The sequence below is a fragment of the Scardinius erythrophthalmus genome, assembly GCF_964197995.2.
Source record: "Scardinius erythrophthalmus genome assembly, chromosome: 3".
Lineage (NCBI taxonomy): Eukaryota > Metazoa > Chordata > Actinopteri > Cypriniformes > Leuciscidae > Scardinius > Scardinius erythrophthalmus.
Window position 1 is genome coordinate 10,381,283 of NC_138223.1, and position 22,225 is coordinate 10,403,507.

Sequence of the window (22,225 nt, forward strand, 5' to 3'; positions counted from 1 at the left end):
TGAAATAAATATGAACGGGTCATGGAATTATTGAAAATGAATTCAGGTTTGGATTAAATCACGCTTAAATCATGGTTACTATACCACAACACATTATTCAAATGTTTTATTTTCAAGACATTTGTCAGGTTTTTGTCCTTAAAATGCTCTTGTGTGCTGACATACTTTTAACATTTTCACCTCAGAGAAATGTATGGCCACAAAATAACTCAATGATAAACTTTTGTAATGACTTGCTGTAGTTTCTCATGAGATAAGTTTATTATACGGCATTTTTAATGAGAAATTTTTGCGGCGATGAGAATTTTTGTAGTAAAATGTTAAATCTATTGAAAGTGTTTTTTCTAAATTTTAATATAGTAACTCAAAAGTTTATGACTTACAGATTTTTTTTTTTACTTAACTGGTGGAAACAGGAATTAAATTACTAAAGTAAAGATAAAAAAAAAAAAATTTATATATATATATATTTACTTTGCTTGACAAAAAAACAGAACTAGATTTTATTTCAATGACTTTTGAAATGAAAGCACACTTAAAATTAGGATACATATGCAGGTTTTGTTTTAAATCATTGTGTATCATTTGATTTAAATCATTGCCTCCCTGGAGGTTTGCGCTGCAAGGGTCTCTGAAATAATCTCGTCTCTGAATAAATAAAGTGATATGGAACTAATGTGATCAAGACCTGCTTGCAACTAAAGTGAAAACGAATTACACACCTTAGAAAGGCTGCGAACATTCAACAGCTCTGTGGTATAAAGTATTGCATTTATTGGTCAAATCTTACAATGGCACAAGCTAACCAGGTCAAATATGTGTTCGTTCATAAAATCATCTATATACACTTTTTAAAACATTTGTTTTGCTGGTAATTTAAAAAAACAATATTTAAGAAAAAAAATGAGCTTGGTAGTAACAGGCATCTTTGAAACAAAAGCCTATATGATATTACATTCACGAGGAATCCTGCCAGTTAAAGCTCTCGCCAGAGTCCAGTGACAAACTGAGCAGGATGATGATGATGATGTGACAAAACAGTTGCTGTTGATCTATGATAAAGTCTCAAGATCCATCATGGATGCAGCTTTTCTCCGTTGTGACATCACACTCAGCTGAAAGAGAAAAATCAGTTTAGAGTGGGTTGCAGTATGTATAGTATGCATACAGACATAAAATATGTTTCTATATACACTCACTGGCCACTTTATTATTGCATACTCCTTGCAAATACCAGGTATATAAAATCTTTAACTCAATAGTTTTATGTTTAATGCTTAAAGGGATTTTTGTTCTTTCCCCTCACTAAAGCTGTTAAGTACAGTGCTGTCTTTTTGTCAAATTTTTTAAATATTTTGCTTCAAATCAAAGTTTGTAATGTTGTGATTCACCTCGTAGCTGATGCTTAAAACTTCTTTTTTTAATCCTTAAAGGAAAAATACTTTCGGAAGAAGCTTTGGAAAACGTGTGCCGGCACTGTTGCATTCTACAGACAGGAAGTGTGTAAATATCCAGTATGGTTCATATACCTGTTGTGAAGCACTTGTTGCACGTTGCTCAGCCTGAGTGAGACGCCTCTGTAAACGCATGTTTTTCTCCAGCTGCTCTGAAACATGCCTCTCGTACTAGAGACAGAAATGTTGACGTTACTCATTACACACCCCATACATAAATGTAACACTTGCAGTATACAACATCTTTCTAGGTAGAAACAACTCTGCAAGTAGTGTCCACACCTCCAGCATCTTCTGATGATCAGCTTCCATCTGGATCTCCAGTTCCTGAACACGCTGTTTCTGTCTGTTCAGCTCTGACCTGTAATGACCACAGTCATTTCATGGAACCTTGACCAGCTTTATTCAATAAACTTCACACTACATTTAATCAATAAGCCTGTTGTGGAAATGGAAGCTAATTTCTTAATATGATGGTAGAAAGATTCTGTGCTGAACTTCCCCTCACCAAAGGCAAGATTTGTTGCATGAGCATTAACATTTCGCATCCTAAAATTGAATACTTAGTGCTCCGTTCAGATCGCAAACCCTAAATGTGAGTAACAGTAATAGTGATTCTTGCCTTCTGTCTCGAGTGTGTTTGAGCGCTCACCTGAGGCTGCTGAGTTTCTGCTGGAAAGCCTGTGTGAGGTTCTTGGCCTCGTCTTTGTAGCGACTGATGGTTTTCTGTTGAGCGAGCACCAGTCTGGTCAAACCGGCGCTGGAGTTTTTACTGCTCTCCTCCATCTCTCTCAGCCTGGACTCCAAACTCTGCTCCTTCACACACAGCTCCTGCTGCATCGAAGACACCTACACACACAAACGAATCCTGTTGAAGACGCCATATTTACACTTCTACTGCTAGCCCATTTATAACGCTACTCAAGGATTTTTACACTGAAACCACTTGGAATTTAGTTTTTCCTCACTATTTGAGATGGTCTCTCTGAACATTTAAACTGGCTGTGTGTGCCTTGAGTTGTTAAGCCAAAAATGTTGTCAAAATTGTCATCATTTACCTCATGTCATTCCAAACCACTAAAACTTGTGTTTCTCTTCCACAAATGAAGATATTTGTTACAACCTTTTCAAGATTTCTGACCTTCCACTGACAGTCCTTTCCACCAAATATGTTAAACAGAAGCTCAAGCGCACTCGCGTGACACGAGAGAACAAACCTTATTGGTTCTCGAGCATCAAGCAAGAACATTTGAGATTTTGATTACGATATTTAATGCATTTTATGCGCATTGATCAATGTTTATATGTGAATAAAAGCCTAAATTAAGCCAATTTTAAATCATGAAAAGCGATTGCGTCTCTTCAGAAGACACTGATCTGTTAAATTCATACACATTATTTTTTACAAAGTTCTTATGGACTTTTGGGGAAATAGACTTTCAACGGAGGGACATTTGTGGTTTGAAGATGAAGTCTTATTACTTTGGAACAACATGAGGATGAGTGAAAGATGACAGAATTTTCATTTTTGGTGAACTTAAGTTTTACAGATCTTATTTAAATGATGTCTGCTGTGATTGGTTAACCTCAGCATATCAATGCAATTCACACTGTTGTTCATCAGGTCGTGTGGGTGGATATAACAAAGCCCTTAAAAACTGCTTAAAGGTATAGTTCACCCAAAATGTACTTTTCTTCTGCGGAACAACAAACACATTTATAAGAATGCTTCTGTTCATACAATCAAAGTCGATGGGGTCCAAAACCAATGTGGACGAAAAAATGAATAAAACAACACAAGCAAAGTACTACAGTAGTCAACATTTGAAGTGGATCAAAAACTTTCAAAGTCACATATGAATTTTGAACAATACTCGTTCTTGTCTTAGGACAAATTTGATTAACTTTTTTGTTCCACTTCAAATGTTGAAAACTGTAGTTCATAATATCATCTTTTGTGCTCCACAGAAGAAAAGGTCAAAACAGGTCTGAAATGACATGAAGGTGATTTTTGTGTCACTGTGTTGTGTGTGACCTGTTGTTTGGCACGTCTCTGAGCCAGTGCACACTCTTTGCGGAGCGCTTCCATGTCTCTGTGCAGCTGCTGGTTGTCTTGCTGCAGTGTGAGTCTCTCTTCACTGATGGCTGTGCTCTCTTCTCTCGAGCTCGACAGCGCTGACTGCAGTCTCCGCACCTCCTCCTGACAGCGCGACAGCTCCTCTGAAAACCTGCACAAGCCCACAGGAAGCTATTATGGACCAACCTTAGATTTACTCTCAGTCTAGTTCATGAGCGTGTGTGGGTTCTCACTCCATCTCCATCTTCTTCATCTTGTTCTTCGTGCTGTTAAGTGTGAGTTGTGTTTCATCCTTCAGTCGTTCTGAATTTAAACATCTCTGATGGAGAGCCTCCATCTTCCTCATCTCAGGCTCTCCAACTCGGCCCTCTTTATAGACCTACAACACACACACATTTTATTAATGTTTTTGAAAGAAGTCTCCTATGCTCACCAAAGCTGCATTTCTATCTATCTATCTATCTATCTATCTATCTATCTATCTATCTATCTATCTATCTATCTATCTATCTATCTATCTATCTATCTATCTATCTATCTATCTATCTATCTATCTATCCAAATATAAAAATAATACATTTTTACAGATCATTTGTGTCTTATATCACATTTTATGTTAAATATTTATAAAAGGTAATAAGCCACTCTAGGCAGTGCATGATAACATGTTTTTACCACATTTTAGGGGGTTTTGCACTTTGTGTCACTTCATGCCTTACAACACCCCTTAACTATGATAATATCACAGCAAAATACAGCCTGACTGCAATTAATTATGTATGAGTAAAAACCTTTTCCAGCTCCTCTTCCACAGCTTTTCTCTCCCGATGGGCTCTTTCAATCAGTGTCTCTTTATCGGCACATTCCTACACACAGCCATAGGAAATATGTTAATGTACATCAGCAACAGTTGCTGCAGTCCACATCTGTACATATGCTGATGATGAATGTGTCACCAGTTGCAGGGCAGACAGCTCCTCAGCCATGCGATGAATCTGAGCGTTACACTGCTTACGAACACTCTCAACCTAATGAAAGAGGAAAAGAACAGAAACTATAAGCCACACTCAAAGATGGAAATAATATATGCACTGTGATCACAGATTAGCTGGATGTCAAAACACTAGAATTAGAAACTAGAATGACACTGACTTCACTGTGCCATAACCATGCTCTGTCAGTGCAAACAGTTAGGCTATTTTTGGCTGTAGAGATCTAGAGGGTTTGCAGCCGTACGGTTGCCTTTAGTTTAAACTGTAGCGTAGAATCAGACTAGGCTTAAAGAGACTTGCTACAGATCTAAATAATTTCTAAAACAAAAAATCTAATAAAAACACTTTACTTAAAATATTAAGTATATATAGTAAAAGTATATTTATTGTTTACCTGCATGTCATGAGACCATGAACCAAATTCAAAGAATCCCAAACATGCAAATGTGTTGTTGAATTATTGAAATGTTTACTTCAAATCTCAGAAGGCACTGCAAGTAAATACTTTGATGTAAAGGGAGACAAAAGGCCTGACCAAAATGTTTAAGAATCCTAAACGAAGCATACATCTATCCCTCGAGGCTACTCTGACAAAGAACCATAGGGGCTTTTGCACTGGAGGAACGTTCTCATAGTTCCTATAACTGAGCCTTTTGGGGGGACTAAATTAGCTCGTACTTCAGAGTAGGGTCTAACCCAGCACAATAGGAACTACTAGTTACGTGAGTGTATGTTGATTGGCTGTGAACGCATGCCATATGAAACACCAGCATGCAAACACAAAGTTTACATATACTTACTCCACAAACATGGAAAACCGTGATAGATAGCATTTACCCGTCACCTTTGTCTGCGGCGTTGGGTTCTTAGCACTGCAAGTTGTCGTATGTGTTTTCGTCTCTTATCCCATTCAATCGCATAACTTATTTACATTCCATCTCCGTCATCATGAAACCAACGACACAACAAAAACACAGCTCCGATCACAGTATCATCCATCCTCCAGTTGTTGTTGTTGACGAAGTCGCTGTCGGCCGGCTTATGTCACTGGCCGTGCGAATGCAACGTGGAAAATGGCCCTAGGGGAAAATGTCGTTTTTGGGGGACCGCGCTGGTGGATAGTTCCTAGAACTACCCGGTGCAAAAGCCCCTCATGATGCCTGAAATATTGTCTAATAGGCTCATTAGGTCTAATCAGAATTAGATTAGACTTGAAGCCTCCAGCTTATTCTTTTGTCTCCCTTTGCTGAGTTCAAGAACCCTGGCTGTGATCACCTCTTTCCTGGTGCGCAGGGCAGCATCCTGGATCAGCTGCTTCATGGCGTCTTTCATCTTCTCCAGCTCTTCTGCTCTCTGTTTCTCCCTCAGCTGAGCCTACAGTAACATACACACAAAATTATTTTTGAGTATATGAAGTCAGAAAGACATAGAAGAGAGCATGTACTGGGCCTGTGCGGTGTATTTGGAGCGTGACCTGTTCTCTCTGAAGCGAGGCCTCCTCAGCCAGCTGGATGGAGTTGCGGAGGCGACCGAGGGCTTCAAATTTCTCCTCTTCCAGTGAGGCGCTGCGACCCTGCAGTTCTCCCACTTGCCGCTCCCACTCCGTCTGCTTCCTGCGCACTGACTCTGAGTCCTGTGTCGCAGCTTTGAGCCTGGAAAACAAATACATAAATAAAAGAACATCCATATTTTACAACAAGATATTAAAGGAACACTCCACCGTTTTTTCATATTAAACTATGTTATTCCCTTAACTAAGACGAGTTGATACATACCTCTCGTCTCAGTGCGTGCACTCAATCGCTCTGGCGCGCGGCGACACTTTGATATCACTTAGCTTTGCCCAGTTTATTCATTAGGGTCCAAACAGAGATGAAGTTAGAAGCGACCAAACACCTCCACGTTTTCCCTATTTAAATACAGTTACACGAGTAGTTACACGACCAAGTATGGTGACACAAAATAAAACGTGGCTCTTTTCTAAGCGGGTAAAAAGGATAACTATAATGTACGGCAGAATAGCACTGGGGAGCACTTCGAATCGGCGCAGTAAAAAGTCACGTTGGTTCTAATGACAGAAGTGAGAGGGAGAGGGGGAGAGGACTTTTCAGGAGTGATGATATTACTGGGAAATAGGGAAAACGTGGAGGTGTTTGGTCGCTCTAACTTCATCTCTGTTTGGATCCTAATGAATTTTTTTTATAAGTCTTTTACCATCTCTTTTGATTTATTTAATGATGCATATAAAATACATAAATATAACATTGTTTTGAACACCAGTGCACAATACATACAACACCTAACTACTATCACAGTTTCTTCATCAACACAGCTTTCAATCTAGCAGTCGCACTGAAACCATAATTGATAGACTTCACCTGGCCTCTAGCTGGTTCAGTGCTGCTTGTAGTTGCTGTAGTCTCCGGTCAGAAGCTTCCTCTCTACCGTGAGCTTCTGCTGCGTCCTCTTCCTGCACACACACACACACACACACGACATTATTAGAAAACACACAGAAGGGTGATGAGACAATTATAGCCACATCTCTCACCCTCCTCTGCATCTGATCCTGCACATTCTGCAGGAGTCTGGTCATCTCCTCCACTTTAGTCGCGGCAGATCTCTGCTCCAGTTTAGCTTGCCTGAAACATCATACAGAAACACAGACATAAATAAATGTGATTTTTTTTGTACTTTCTAAATAAATTTGACCTTTTTACTACTTTTTATTGATAGCATAGAAGTGAGAAGACAGGGGGAATGGGATTGAAAATGCACTACTACAATCTTTTAAAATCAGTAAGATTTAAAGTAGAACGGTAGAAAAAAATTCAACCTTTCAAAATTCAAATCTTCAAAACAGTGAAGGTTAAGTCATAAAGAGTTGGCCATCTGGAAACGCTACCTGAGTTGGCTGCGTAACTCCTCCAGCTCACTGCTCTGTTCCGCCACCGTCTTAAGGAACTGCTGATTGGTCTGAGTGTGACAGGACAGACATGAACGCCGGCCGGGCATAACGCCAAACACATACACACACTTCAAAGAAATACACAAGGATGAAGAACGGAGGAGAGGATAGAGGCTGTTTAGAGATGGGATAGGTGTGAAAAAGTTGGGTGTGCGCGAGCTACACTGCTCATTAAATATTCAAGAATAGAGTAGTGTTTCCCTTCACAACCACTACACGCACACACACACACACACACACACACACACAAGGCTGAACAATGCACAACACTCAAACAGGTGCCGTTCTGACTGGTGTGAGAAAATGTGTGTGTGTGTGTGTGTGTGTGTGTGTGTGTGTGATTAAGACAGAGCAAGGATTATGCCTTTAAATCCATTGCATAACAACTGACTGAACACAGAGCCTTCGAACAGCAATAATAAAACCCTTCCATATAATGATATACCCAAACATTTTCCCGGTAAAAATACATTTTTAGTGGAAAATTATGTAAAAAAGGGGCTTGATTTTATCCATCTGGATCTGATTGGTACTGATAATGAACAATCACTTGACTATTATCACAAATAGGGGTTTATTTACCAAATAAATACATAAATGCACTTGAAATATCGCAATGTATTTGCTTATTGTATTCCTCATTTGTAAATTGCTTTGGATTCAACCTCTGCTAAATGAACATGTAAAATGCAATGATTTTATTATGTGAGAACAAAGAGGCTGCAAAGTGATATGAGAGACAAGCAAGTTTTAGAAAGTTATTTCAAAGGCGCAGAGACTTTTACATTACATTGTGAAAGACTATTTCATTAGGAAGAAACATGCACAATAAACCAAGACATTAACTGTGGAAAGAAAATACAGTAGATTTAGATTTTAACCAGTACCATTTAGATATTGAAAGAGGCAGTCTTACCGATTCCAGCTTCTGATTGGCCAGCTGGATCTTCTGTGCATGATGTTGCATCTGTGCCAGCTGATTCTAAAACAGCACAGTGATCATCAGTAAGAGCACAGACAAAGTACTTCAATAATTAAACAATGTGTATTATAATAAGCTTCAAGACATAATTAAGCCAATATTTTACAGCCAACAGCTAATATTGAATTCATATATTCATATAATCCGTCTCGGCATGCCTTCTGGTTTATATGAAAGTGCTGGGGGTCTGTTTGTTCTGTTAACTGTGCCTGCATGTAGTTAAACACTGCCCTCTAGTGTTCAATAGTCATATTGCATATTCTAGAAAAAAGTGATTTGTTTTTAAGTGTTCATTGAAAAAGGAGATTTAGACAAAGCTGCCTGTACACCAAATATTTGCTAAACCTGTCAAGTTTGAAAACAAACCTGCATTATAGACTGAACTCAAATGGGTTGAATCTGTAAACACGAATGCGAGTTCGCACTGGCTACCTGCATGTGCTGCCGTTCAACCGCATGTATTTGTCCATCACTCATGGAGCTCTGGTACTGGGTCTGAAGACGATCCAACTCCTGCGAAGCGGTCTGCCACATCTGAAGGGCCCGTTCTTTCTCCTAAAGACACACACAGAACAAACTGAAGTTAAACATTCTTGTGGCCTTTCATGACTAAACTCTCTGAATATCTTTGAGGTTTGACGTGACAATGTAGAGTACAGAAGCAATGTTAATTGAGCTGAATGGATATATGGTTAGTGTAGCATGGACTTATAGACCATGACAGGTATGAAAGCGAGGCTGTGAGGGATAGACTTGTCGTGTTTTCAATGGCATCCGCTGTAAAAAGCTGTATAAAGCTTCTGGATCACTTGTAATTTTCCACAGCTCATATTTTCTGGAGTTTTTTTGTCCACAGAAAAATTCAAAAAAGAATTAGACGTTTTGAAAGGTGTCAACCGGGCACATAAAGGTTGAACAGTGTTTCTGTAACTTCAGGAGCAAAATAAAAAAAAACAGCTCTCATAAACACAATTTAATTACAGTAATTGTTGTAACTATAATATTTTTGCTGTGAATATTTACTTGTGCTAAATGCAAGAGATTTGTTTATCACTAGCAATGATTGTTTTTTAAAGTATTGGCTATGACTCAGTATGCTTTTAAATTACATTGACACAAACTAACTTATTAAAAAAAAAGATGAAATGTAAAATGTCTATGAATACTCCTAAATTTGAATGCAAATAAATTGCTGGCTTCAAACTGATTCATTAAAATGGACAGTTCGCAAAACTGATTTGCATGAATAATCATATTCCCAGATCTATCACCCTTTTTTGCTAATGAGGATTATTATAAAGTATATGAGGACCAGAGTTACTATTAAAATATCTTATAATGCTCACATTCTGTGCAAGACAAGGAGTGGAAAACTATCGTTCATTCAATATTCACAACATTGCTTATTTTGCATTGGCAAAATCAATGTGAATATGTTAAACACAATCTATTGTAAAATATATAACATGAAAATAATTATTATATAATCAATTCAGTTAACCTCTTAACCTGTGCTGTATCTCTATGATGAGGCATCGAAATGTCTTACTGGATGTTTAATTTATGGCTAATTATTTCATTCTCTGACAGTTAATTAAGAAATTAGATCTGTGAATATGTTTTGGAAAAAAGTGGAAAGTCCACAAACTCAAAAATAAGTCACTTGAGGCTTGACTTGACACGTTCTCGAGAGAGGTTTAGATGTGATTTGCAACATGATGTTCTGGTGAACTGCTCCCTAAAGGAGGGCAAAGATGTGCAATGTCGAGCTGAAAGTGGGACGCTTGATGAGTGACGCACTAATATCTCATTACTCCGTAATGTCAAGTGTTGATATGAAATCCTCGGGAGCATTTGAAGCGTACTCCACGCTGATTAAAACCCATTCCCTCAGCACAACACGACTAGCGCTGTCGTATCATATATTAACTAAGAACGAAGCTTTAAAGCCAGAATAACCCCAGATCACCCATCGCACAGGCGGAATACAGGGCCAGGAAAGTGCCTGTGGGTTTGTAGCTGCACAGACTGACTTGTGGGAGTTTAGAGGGGGTTATGCAGCAGGTCTGGATACTCACCTCCACGACACACTTGACCTGCTCCTCCAGATTGCTGATGGCGATTGCATCATCTGCCGTGACTCCTCCTGTTCCAGCGGACAGAGACTGGAGCTGCTTTTCAATGGATGTTCTCTGCTCTGCATGAAGCCTGCAAATAAACATTAATATACATAGTTAATGCAAAAGGTCAAACTTCATAAACCCTTAGGAATTATCTGCAGACATGCTTTAATTTGTTCTAAAATATTAGCTGACTTGCATCCCTAAAGTCCCTAGTAATTGATTAGCAGTAGTATATTTAATCAGTGCTTGATATGGGGAAAAAAAGCATGTCGGGAGTCCAGGGAGGAGGGGTGTTTGAGTGTCCTCCCTCGGTTGAAATCATGCTCCTTGAAGGCAACATGTGAGAAGTACAGGCACGCAGGAGAAAGTGAGGGTATACATACACACGCACACACACATGTGAATATCATAAAATAACAATTATATTCTATTATAGATATAACTGTAGTTTTTCATAGTAGTTTTTTTTTCATGCAAATATTGATGCCGCTGTTATGTTTCATTGCTTAAATTGTGATTTTACTTAACCTTAACCTTAGTTGAATTCCATGAACTAAGAATGAACAATACTTATACTTAAATATTAATGTCCTCATTTACTAATACATTATTAAAGTCAAAGGTTGTATTTGTTAACATTACTTAAAGGGACTATGTGTAGCTTTTTAGGTATTTTATTATCTAAAATCAATATTTTTAATCATAAATATGCCCTCAATGGTGTACAAATACCTATGCAAATGATCAGACTAATCCTCGTAAACGAAGAATTTATTATCTTTATATACATGGGACGGGTAGGTCCATGGAGGCTTCCATGTAGTTCTGCCATCTTGAAAAACTATAAAAGCAGAGAGGGACAAAAAGTACTAGGCCAACGCGTTTCCACAACGCGTTTTTGTTCAGAGCCAGCGTCACGTGACTGAAGCCAGCAGAAGCGGAGGCGCAGAGCAGTGAGAGGCGCTTGTCACTGCCCCGGCAAGTTTAAAAGGCTGCACTACACGGTTATTTATACACCGTTCATTCATACATATGCTGAGTCACAGGATAAGGAGTCCTCGTTGTCGAAAAAGTCCAAAATAGACCGTAAAAGGAAACGTGACTGGAGATTAGAAAAACAAGGGTTGATGTCAGGATAGCTAATGCAGGAGAAAGCTTTCAAAAGAGACCCTGAAATTGCCTGCTTTCTCGACAGGTAAGTCAATGTTACGGTCTTAATTACAAGCTTTTTTTTCATTGCTTGGTTGTGTACTTTATTATATGGACAGTAGAACATTTATAGTTATAAACAGGCACTTTGATGAATAGCAGCTATTGAGTAAAGTAACGTTAGAGAAGGCTCTAATGATGATGATAATATCTAACAATGCACTTCAAAAAATATAACAAGTAAAGAAGGCATTACTACTAATTATCATAGTAGTTAATGTTTTTCACAGTCAGTAATTCATACTGTAACATTCTTTTTTTCGTTGTTTCAAGTTTCAGTTTGTTTTAAATAACAAACGTGTTCACCCGAAGAAAAACTCGAAGTGCTATTATACGACATCCTGTCATAGCTTTTTGGTACATAACGGCTACCGTAGATGCAACGCGCATTTGAAAAAGTGAGGCGCTGGAGAGCATTATTAGTTTGAATGCAAAATACAATTTCACCGCTAGATGGGAGAAATTCCTACACACAGTCCCTTTAATGCACTGTGAACTAACATGAACAAACAATGACAGCTGTATTTTTACTAAGATTAACAAAGACGTTAACAAAGATGTTAGTTCATACATTAAATAATGTTAACTAATGAACCTTATTGTAAAGTGTTATCAAAAGTTCTAGATTGAGAATTACCGCAAAACTCACAAACTTTCTCCCAACAATAAAGTGAATTTACGTAAAGGGTGTCCTGTGATTACCAGAACCACTTCATCTTGCACAGGAGAAGCTGTTAGCACTGACTGACTCCAGTAATAAACCAGTGTCTGGGTGGAGAAATCAGCAGGATATCCATTTGCAGCAGCTCTTACCGCTCATTTTCTTTAACCACCTGCTCCAGGCTTGCTTTGACGTCTGTCATCTGCCTCTGAGTGTTTGACAGGGAGAAACAAGTGTGTGTGTGAGTGGTGGGAGGAGGGTGATTGAGAGAGTTTGAGAGAAAGTGTACTCTTAAATGGCAAACTTATTATAAGACAAATTCACTTGATTTGGGTTTAAAATACAATTTATAGCTGACAGCATTAATTCAGCCCCATCAAGCCCAGACATTTGTAAAACCTCACTGTAAAGCAAGCATTCGTGTGGTGTGAGCGTTTGCGTAGTGCAAGTCTTCAAGTGTACCTGATAGAACTTGAGCTGCATCTCCATCTGTTGTATGTGTCTGTCATATTCTTCTATTAGAGGAGCCATTAGACTGAAAACACACACCCAGGTCATACACAACATCATTATGCAATTTAGATGATAGGCTATTAACATTTAGAGTTCCATGGTACTGGATTACATGAGAGTACTATGTATAGATAATAATTTTACATTTAAAATCACTATAAACAAAGCTTGACTTTATAGAAACATAGTGCATATATATATACATACACACACACATATACAAACGCAGTGGTGGGCAAAAGTGATGTAAAAAATTATTAAACATTTTTTAAAGATATTGAAAGCATATTATGTAGTTGTGCTTGGAGTCAATTGTTTGTGATTCAATTTGTGATAATGCAATGAAACAATTATATAAAATAACTGCGTCATATTTTGATGGTTTAATCAAACTTGTAAGATATGTAAATAATATCCTTTTAAAATTGCATATTAAATGAAAACATAAATACTAAATGTTATGTAGTTATCTAAAGGAAATTGGAATGGTGCTTGTCTTTGCAAAAGCTGCCACCACAATAAAAGAAGGCACATTTATAACAACGTGCACACTTATGCCTTAGCAAACCTATCTTTAAATTTCATCGAAATGTCAGCCAACCTTTCTATAAGAGATTATTTTCAGTAGAATGGTGTTCATTACATTTTTTTTTTTTTTTTGTCGTTAATAAATAATGGTTGCATGCAGGGTTTGAAATGAACTTTTTAACTCACCGGCCAATTTGACTACTAAATTTTTACGTTTACCAGCCATTCAGAACTTCTACTCGCCAAAAAATAAAATAAAATGAATAAACCAGATTAACTACGTCACAGTTTATAATATACAGGGTGGGCCATTTATATGGATACACCGTAATAACATGGGAATGGTTGGTGATATTAAAGTCCTGTTTGTGGCACATTAGTATATGTGAGGGGGCAAACTCCTCAAGATGGGTGGTGACCATGACATATACTAATGTGCCACAAACAGGACTTTAATATCACCAACCATTCCCATGTTATTATGGTGTATCCATATAAATGGCCCACCCTGTATATATAATATATATATATAATAAAATTTTCATACATTAATTTCTTATTCAAACAAAAACCTGTCATCCAGCCATCTCCTCCCTTCCTCTTTCATCCTAATCACCAAAAATGTATTTTAGGTGGACAGATCAATACAGTACAAAGAACATAAAAATAAAAATAAAAAATTAGGATGTTGGAAAATAACAATGTCTTTTCTGTTAACCAAATGCTTTTTAATCTTCGATATTTCTTCAATGCAAATGAACAAGCGCGTCATTATTTGTTGCATAGTGACGTGTACAGTACATGTTTAAGTAAGCCTGATATGCGCAGATTCTGCGCAATATGCTGTATTTAATATATAAAAAATGTTGACTCACAAGATGAGTACTTGCAGTAAATCTGCACAGATTTGGCTAACACGAACTTCCTCAGCAAAGTGAGTAAACATAATAAGTAACCCGGCAAATTGGCTAGTGATTTGACAGTGTTACCCGCCACATTTGATTTTTACCTGCATTTGTCTGGTTGGCTGGTGTTAATTTCAAACCCTGGTTGCATGGTTAAAATAGGCTAGTAGATGACTTGAGACAGAGACAGTTGTTGTAGGTTAGTAACTGGCCATAGGGACTTACCCTCTGTCTGAAAGCCAAGGAGCTGCAGATTCCATGACCACCACATCATCTGCCTAAAAAAACGTACAATTTTATTAAGCATCTCTATACAACATCCCCAGTGCTTCAAGCCTTTATTATTATTATTAGGAATTGTTCTGTTTTCCCCCACATCACTTGGAGTTAGCTGTCAAAATGAAAGTTCTGTCATGTTGTTCCAAACCTGTTTGGAAACCATTCACTTTCATTGTATGTAAAAGACAACAATAACAGTGAATAATGACTAAAGCTGTTACACTTCACATGCCTAGCATCTGCTTTTTTGTTACACAGGAGAAAATACGGCATACAAATTTGGAACAACATGAGGTTGAGGGTGATAAAATATTTTTTTATTTATTTATTTGAGCTGTGAACACTTCCTTTAATACTTAACACATTCACTGTGCACCATAAGAGCATTATGTTATTAATGCTAGAGATGATCTACAGATTCAACAAATAAAGCAATAAACAATAAAACTGCCATCTAATCATAAAACTAACCTGTGACACTGAGGAGGGAGGAGGAAATTCATCCTGATATCGACCGAGGACGGAGTTTAAACGATTCACTGATAAGACACAAAACAAAGTTCAAGTGGTGATGAATATGTATGTGTATCTGCACACTATTATTTCTGAGATCTAGCGTTTCACCTTGATCTCGTAGAAATTCGACTTCTGTTGTCATTGTTGCGTCTGCAACAGCAATAAACTCTGTTAGGTCAAAGCAAATGCTTTCTAAATATGTATCAAAAACTACTATTATAACATTTAGTATGTGTGCAAAGGGGAATAATTTCCCTTTCTGAAGCAGTCAGTTTACACACAGCCAGCACAAATGATCCCTGGAGACTGTCTTTGTGCAGGAATATTAGTTTATCACTGAATTAAATGACTCTATATAATAATTTAAGTTTAACTAAGTAAACGTGCATTATTAAACTAGATTATTACGAAGGTATACGTTCTTCAGTAGATTAAGCGAGTGAAAAAGAAGCGAATCTGGCGTGTAATCTCAGCAACAGTTTTAAGCATCATTGGTATCCAGGTGGAGATTTACACTGGCTAACTAACTTGTTAGCGGGCTAACGGCTACACCGTCCAGTTTCAACATTCATAATCAATGGGATGGATACTTATAAAAAACCTTGAGTAAATTATAAATGTTTATTTCTTTCGTCGCGTAATATGACGTAATATGAAATAGCAGTAAAACGTAAATAAATATAAGCTTAGAAGACCTCGAGGGAATGGTTATTATGATTATAGGTACCTGCAAATCCTTCCGCCTTGTAGTTTAAAGAGCCCACCAGCCAATCATATTCATCTTCACCGACGCTCAGATTCACCCTCTGAGCCAATCAGACTCATCCTAAGGGACGCGGTGCAACTTAATAAAATGTTCCCGAAACCTTCAACACGCTTGCGTTCCGTGTAGTTTATGGAGTTCCTCTTTTTTCCATAGTTCTTGAACTGAAGAACTAACAAGATGGGTCCGCTCGATGTGATCGAATAGGGTAATAATTTACTTCATCATTTTGATTCAACAATTTACTCTTTTATTTACTAACGACTATGTGCCTGACTACTGAAACGTCTGTGGGAGGCTTTGTTGATGTATGCCAGAAATCAGGAAGTGTTCTTCCTATGACATCAAGTCAAGTCACCTTTATTTATATAGCACTTTATACAATACAGATGGTTTCAAAGCAGTTTTACAGCGAAAAACAGGGAAATAATGATCAATGATACAAACAGATCTCAATTCAGCAGTCAAAAGCAGCTCAAAAAACATTAGTGTCATTATTTAGCTCAAGTATGTTCACTGTTGATTCAGTTTGTCAATTATGAAATAAAGCCAAATTTATATTCAAATCAAGTATTCCCAAACAGCAACATAATCTCGGCCCAGATCCGGGCCACATCTGGTGCATGTGGATTCCACGCTGGGCCGACACTATGTTGCTGTCTGGGTTATGACTGAAAATAAATTGTCCCCAACTAAGCAAGCCAAAGACGACAGTGGTCCAATCCAAACACCATCAGTGACAGAAATGGAGAAGTAAATTTTTTTGTGTGTGGAAGAAACCAGGCTACATCATGGGGCCAGTTCTCATCTAAATGAATAAACAGGGTGTGATCAGGTGACGTTAAGTGTTATGTTTATGATGTCAGATGCATTGCTTATCAATGACTGTTGAACCTTATTGCATATCAGACAGTCCTGTGTCCTGAGCAGCTTAAGACGTAATACAGCACAGAACTGTGGATAAATCATATATTGATACTTACAAATTTATAATATTGAGAACTGAACAAGATAGTCATTTATTAATATTTCAGGTTTAGCTTTAGAACAAAATAAGATTTTGCCATGCTTAACAGTGTCTGCAGCGGTTGTATCCTCCTGGCTGCCATGGAGTTCCATATCAGACACACCTGGGACAGCTTACCAGTGCATCATAAGCCGGTAAAGATTCGTTTCTCACCTGGCGAGGAAGGTTTGTTAATGCAGGTGAATGCTCCATTCTTCAATGACCCCCCTGCACCAGCCGGACCACCTGGAGAGCCGTTCCCTGGTCTCTGGGACTATGAGGGTATGTTCATAAATACCATTAATAAAGGCTCAAATCTGGTTTAGAGATTCAGTTTCTTTCTTTCATATGATTATATAACAGATTGTTGGAATCAACTGATCGTTTTGCATATACGCATGCAACCCTTGACTGTATAGACAAATACCAGATAAATAAAAGTCTGATTTAACTTTGGTGAGAACTTGAATTGGAAGAAAGGTTTATGAAACAAGTTAAAGGGATAGTTCGCCCAAAACTGATAGAAGATTTATTCTTCTGATAGAATAAAGCTGATAGAATAAAACTGATAGAATAAAAATGTCGGTAACCAAACAGTTGATGGACCCCATTGACTTCCATAGTAGGAAAAAAAAAATACTATGGAAGTCAATGGGGTCCATCAACTGTTTGGTTACCGACATTTTTCAAAATATCCTCTTTTGTGTTCAACAGAAAAAAGAAATTCATACAGGTTTGAAACAACTTGAGGGTGAGTAAATGATGACAGAATTTTTATTTTTGGGCGAACTATCCCTTTAAGATGTTTATCTTTTCCTTTATCTTTTTACACAATATTTATAGTTTGTGCTACTGACTTATTTTTCAGTGGTAGAATCCTTCTTCTTGAACAGCAACACTGAGCAATATCTAGAGGTGGAAGTCTGCCCGTAAGTTAAGCCTACTACGTTTTTTCATTGCTAATGTGTAATTGAAATAATATTTTGACATCATATTACAGACATGGACAACACCTTATTCTGCTACTGAATGGAAAACATAATGCGTTCATGGTAAGCAAATTCACTGTACATCAGTTTATTAAAGGGGTCCTATTATGCTTTTTCTCTTATTCAACTTTAGTAAAAGTTAGTAATGTTGCTGTTTGAGCATTAAAGCAACACTAAGTAGGATTTTTTACCTTCAAATAATGTTTCCAAAATTGTTTCAGTGGTTCATCAAGTCGTGACAGGGTGAAAGGCACTTATGCCACCGCATTGCGGTCCTTTATCTGGTATATCCACGCTATGTAAGATTGCCAGATCGGGTCGCATTTCTGTAGTTCTAATGAGACATACTGTAAGAAAACTACAAATCTGACTTGCTTTACGGCAAGCGTTACAATAGATTCCAAAGCCGGTGCTGGATAAACAGCGAACGTGCGACAGTAGGATGCGGTAGGCTAAATTATTTACGACAGCAGTAATGGACAATTCCGCTTCCAACCTGTAGGGCAACCGCAGAGGAAAAGTTCCTTGGTGTTGCTTTAAAAAGATCTGCAAAGTTACAAAGCTCAAAGTCCACTCCAAAGGTAGATATTTTATTTTTGTTTTATTGTTCACCACCCTTTAGGAAAATTAACCTTGATTTTGTCGATTATTTTTTGTATTACCATGGTTTTCCAACAAATATCACGATTAAATGGTGGATAACATCGTATCTAAAATGTATAAGAAAAAAAAACACCACCGTGAAATCCGTGCTTGCAAAGTTCATGCACGAAATCGGTTCTGCACAATTCTCTTGTTTGTAAAAGGGGTCATCGGATGCCCATTTTCCACAAGTTGGTATGATTCTTTAGGGTCTTCATGTAAAGTTTGTAACATAGTTTGGTTAAAATTCCTCAATGGTTGTGTAAAACAACACCCTTTTTACCTCCTCAAAAACAGCTCTGTTAACAGCGACCCGTTTCGGTGCATGTCTCTTTAAATGATAATGAGCAACTGCTCACCCCACCCCTCTCTTCCTTGGGGGGTGTCACACAAGACACATAAAGTGCTGCCGTGGCAGACAGTATACAAATGGCTGAGGGGGAAATATGCTAATACGGGACAGTCCGTTAGCGGTCGGGGGCGGAGCATGAGCAATATGACATCATATTGCTCTGAAAACGGCTTGATTATTGAGTGTTTATTTTTTGAGGATAAAAAAAAGGAGCGAATGGATTTTTTTCATTGTATGGTGGTTGTGTCCACACACGGCAAAGACAAATTTATATGCAAACACCATATAAAAGTGAATTTTGCATCCGGTGACCCATTTAACATTCCTGAGTCTGAATCAGGCTTGAATTGGTTTGAAATTGACACCATCCTTACATCTGAGTAGAGCTCGTGGTTATGGTAAGGGGCGTGTCATTTATTTCCTGAACACTCACAAATCACAACACACTGGGCCAGCCATCCAATCACAGCACACTTCAGCAAAACCGGAATTCTACAGGGCGTTCGAGACAGATGGGGGACAGAGGTGCTGTAATAGTGTAAAATATGTGAAAAATAATGAATTTTTTGAACAATCAAGCATGAAGGCATATTTTAGTACAGCCCAAAAACAAAATCAAGACTGGATTAAAGGGCATAATAGGACCCCTTTAATGTTTTCAGTTTTTAATAAACATTAACAGTCCCGTTCAAAATTTTGGGTGGCGGTAAGTTTTTTTTTTAATGATTTTGAAAGAAGTCTCTAATCCTCACAAAGACTGTATTTTCTCAAAAATACACAAAAAAGCAGTGTTTGTGTGTGTATGTATGTATACACACACACACACACATATACTTTCTTGTAAAAACAGTAAATGTCTTAATATTAAACGTGCATTGCGCAAGTCTTGCAGAACTATGCCCCCTCTGGCGACAAGCGAAACTGCAACACTGCAACTGAATGCGCATGACGTCACGCCCAGTCTCCAATGCCAACCGGAATCCCTCTTATTTATTTTACTGTACAGGATTATAGAGGCAATCGCAGTGATCAGAGAAGGGCTCATTCAGCCCATCAGACAATTGTTTAAGCATGTATGGGTTAGAAAAACGGGTATTTTTAACATGAAATGTTGCGCAATGCACCTTTAAAACTTCAGAAATGCTTAAAATATAATAGTACAGGAGCAAAAATATATAGAGTATTATAAAAAATGTCCTGATATCTTTTTTAACCATTAACTTGTTACCTGTTACAGCAACAACTCCCTCTATCATTCAACGCCAATACAAAGAACAAAATATGGAAGGGTGAAGCACTTCTGCCTTGGAGGTATTTCCCTCAGGGCATTAATAAGATGAACTCCTACGCCATCCATGGCTCGGGTGCAGGAAGGACTTACGAGTCTCTGTATCCTGTTCCTAGAGAAGACCTACAAGAAGGACAGGGACCAGACTTGTACGTTTAGATATCTTAACATTTCATTGTATTGCATAATTACATCACCATGATCTTAACATTTCTTCTCTCATCCAAACAGTCATCGACTTGAGTATTTTCAAAACTTCACTCTGCAAAGCATCATGGGAGAAGACTGGGTTCAGCCAGAATCTGACCTGTGGAATTTAGCAAGCAAATGACCAGCTGAAAAATCACAAACCAAGTCAAGCCTGTCTCATAACCAGCTTTTTAATACAGCAATTACTTGTAATTTGCTTCCATGGCTAAGTTAGAGCATAAACTCCACTGCAGTCTAATCAAAGTTAATGATGTGGCTTGTTTTAATGTGGGTGTAATGGCAATATAATGGCTTTTATTATCACAATTTAATAAATCTTCTATCAGTAATGCAGCACTAATCTCAGCAGTTAAGTATTCCATCCAGCACCAGGCTATACAATATGTAGCAAATGGGAAATATGTTCATTTTTATACTGAAATTAAATTAATTATTTAAAAATGGAGATGTTAAATGTGGAAACAGAACATTAAATAAACAAATGATAACATTCAACTGTTTTGGAACTTGGAAACAACAGGTTGCATGGACGATCGCATATTGCTATATGAAATATGGTGAAGATTCTCCCACGGGTTGTATAGAAAAATGTGTTTTATCAGTTTTACGTGCCTAACCCTAAGATGATCCTTTTTATCTTTTAGTTGGTCTGTTGCAATATTAAAATAGGTTTCGTGCAACTCTGAATATCTGACAGACTTGACAGTATCTGGAGTAGCTTAAAACGTATAGCAATGATAACCTATTAAACCTCTTCAAAAAACAGCCGAGCTGTAAACTCTCTCAGCAAACCCATGCGTATAATCAATAGGCGCTGCGTAAACTACAAATTAGCGGCTAATAAGACGGAACACGGGTTTATAATTACAGCCGCTGTCTGTTAAATGAATATTAACAGTGACTAATTACCGAGCCGCTGCTCTCGCGCTGCCTAACCCCTGACTGGAGCGCGCACTGCGGGCGTGAGCTGAATGCGCGCTCCTCTGTATCTGAGAGCTAAGGTCACGGCCAGGCCCGGATGTGGCACGTGCCTATTCATGCACGTCCAGGGAGGCACAATTAAAACGAGGACAATATATATATATTAAGGCAATTACTTTATAAATGTATAACATTTAAAATATCGTCACTGTCTGGCAGAAACCTTGTCTATCTCCATATTTCGTCATAAATTGGTTACCCTTTTCTTCTGTTTGTGGATATTGCAAACATTAAAACAGCTTGTGACTAAACCTCATAACTCAATTGTCTCCTCAAACTGATTATATTAATGTGTGAATAAATAAAAGTATTAATTATTTAAATACTATGAGTAACATAAAAAAAAACATCTGTTGGGAATGCAGGGAGACACTGCAGGACACATTACTAATATATTTAGCCTAAATGAATAAATAGATAAAAATAGAAACCAATAGAAAGAATCACATCCATGAGCCGCACTCAAATTACACACACAGACTCGGAGTAATCGCATTTGTTCTCTCCACATGCAATCTATTCACTGGGGGAAATAACAGAGTACAAATTGCTTCTTGTTAGGAGCAGAGCGAAGTCAATCAGATGGCCTTCCACTCATGTTTTTTAAATCAGGGAGAATTTATGCACTGACATTTTATAATTGATAGGAGGCTTGTTCAAAACTGAATGGGTAGATTGGGCACTGGCATGTTTTCAGTGGTATTTCTGCGAGTTGAACACCGTTAGCCGCACAGAAATGGAATTGATTTCATCGAATACACATTAGATTCAACTCTGAATGCCGACG

The 22,225-nt window shown here is 37.8% G+C and overlaps 2 protein-coding genes across 3 annotated transcripts; one reads left to right on the forward strand and one right to left on the reverse strand.

The window, feature by feature from the left end:
- Positions 1-570: 570 nt before the first annotated feature.
- On the reverse strand, positions 571-15,980 carry sclt1 (sodium channel and clathrin linker 1). The gene is made up of 22 exons (XM_081361684.1): positions 15,935-15,980; positions 15,316-15,357; positions 15,163-15,230; positions 14,638-14,690; positions 12,929-13,001; positions 12,619-12,674; positions 10,552-10,681; positions 8,906-9,028; positions 8,408-8,473; positions 7,429-7,499; positions 7,075-7,165; positions 6,902-6,993; positions 5,998-6,175; positions 5,799-5,897; positions 4,488-4,559; positions 4,323-4,397; positions 3,765-3,910; positions 3,490-3,682; positions 2,107-2,303; positions 1,737-1,815; positions 1,530-1,625; positions 571-1,115 (listed from the first exon to the last, which is right to left on the reverse strand). The coding sequence occupies exons 2-22, from the start codon at positions 15,347-15,349 to the stop codon at positions 1,053-1,055; spliced, it is 2,055 nt and encodes a 684-aa protein (XP_081217810.1). The 5' UTR covers positions 15,350-15,357; positions 15,935-15,980; the 3' UTR covers positions 571-1,052.
- Positions 15,981-16,035: 55 nt separating this feature from the next.
- On the forward strand, positions 16,036-21,695 carry cUnh4orf33 (chromosome Un C4orf33 homolog; the record flags this gene model as incomplete). 2 transcript variants are annotated; one of them, XM_081360854.1, is made up of 6 exons in its annotated part: positions 16,036-16,178; positions 17,047-17,258; positions 17,845-17,905; positions 17,977-18,028; positions 20,197-20,396; positions 20,479-21,695. In XM_081360854.1, 5 exons carry the CDS (start codon positions 17,078-17,080, stop codon positions 20,576-20,578), a joined length of 594 nt encoding a protein of 197 aa, XP_081216980.1. In that variant the 3' UTR covers positions 20,579-21,695. The 2 variants fall into 2 exon arrangements, with proteins under 2 accessions (XP_081216980.1, XP_081216979.1); XM_081360853.1 differs by lacking the exon at positions 16,036-16,178 and having other exon boundaries at positions 17,036-17,258.
- Between the last annotated feature and the right edge of the window lie 530 nt (positions 21,696-22,225).

Excerpts from the sequence above, each read along its gene's own strand:
- sclt1 (XM_081361684.1), bottom strand. The coding sequence starts at position 15,349 with ATGACAACAGAAGTCGAATTTCTACGAGATCAAG. Across the intron at positions 4,398-4,487 it reads AGCTGTCTGCCCTGCAACTG|GAATGTGCCGATAAAGAGAC; the intron begins GTGACACATTCA and ends GGCTGTGTGTAG. Across the intron at positions 1,816-2,106 it reads CAGAAACTCAGCAGCCTCAG|GTCAGAGCTGAACAGACAGA; the intron begins GTGAGCGCTCAA and ends TGGTCATTACAG.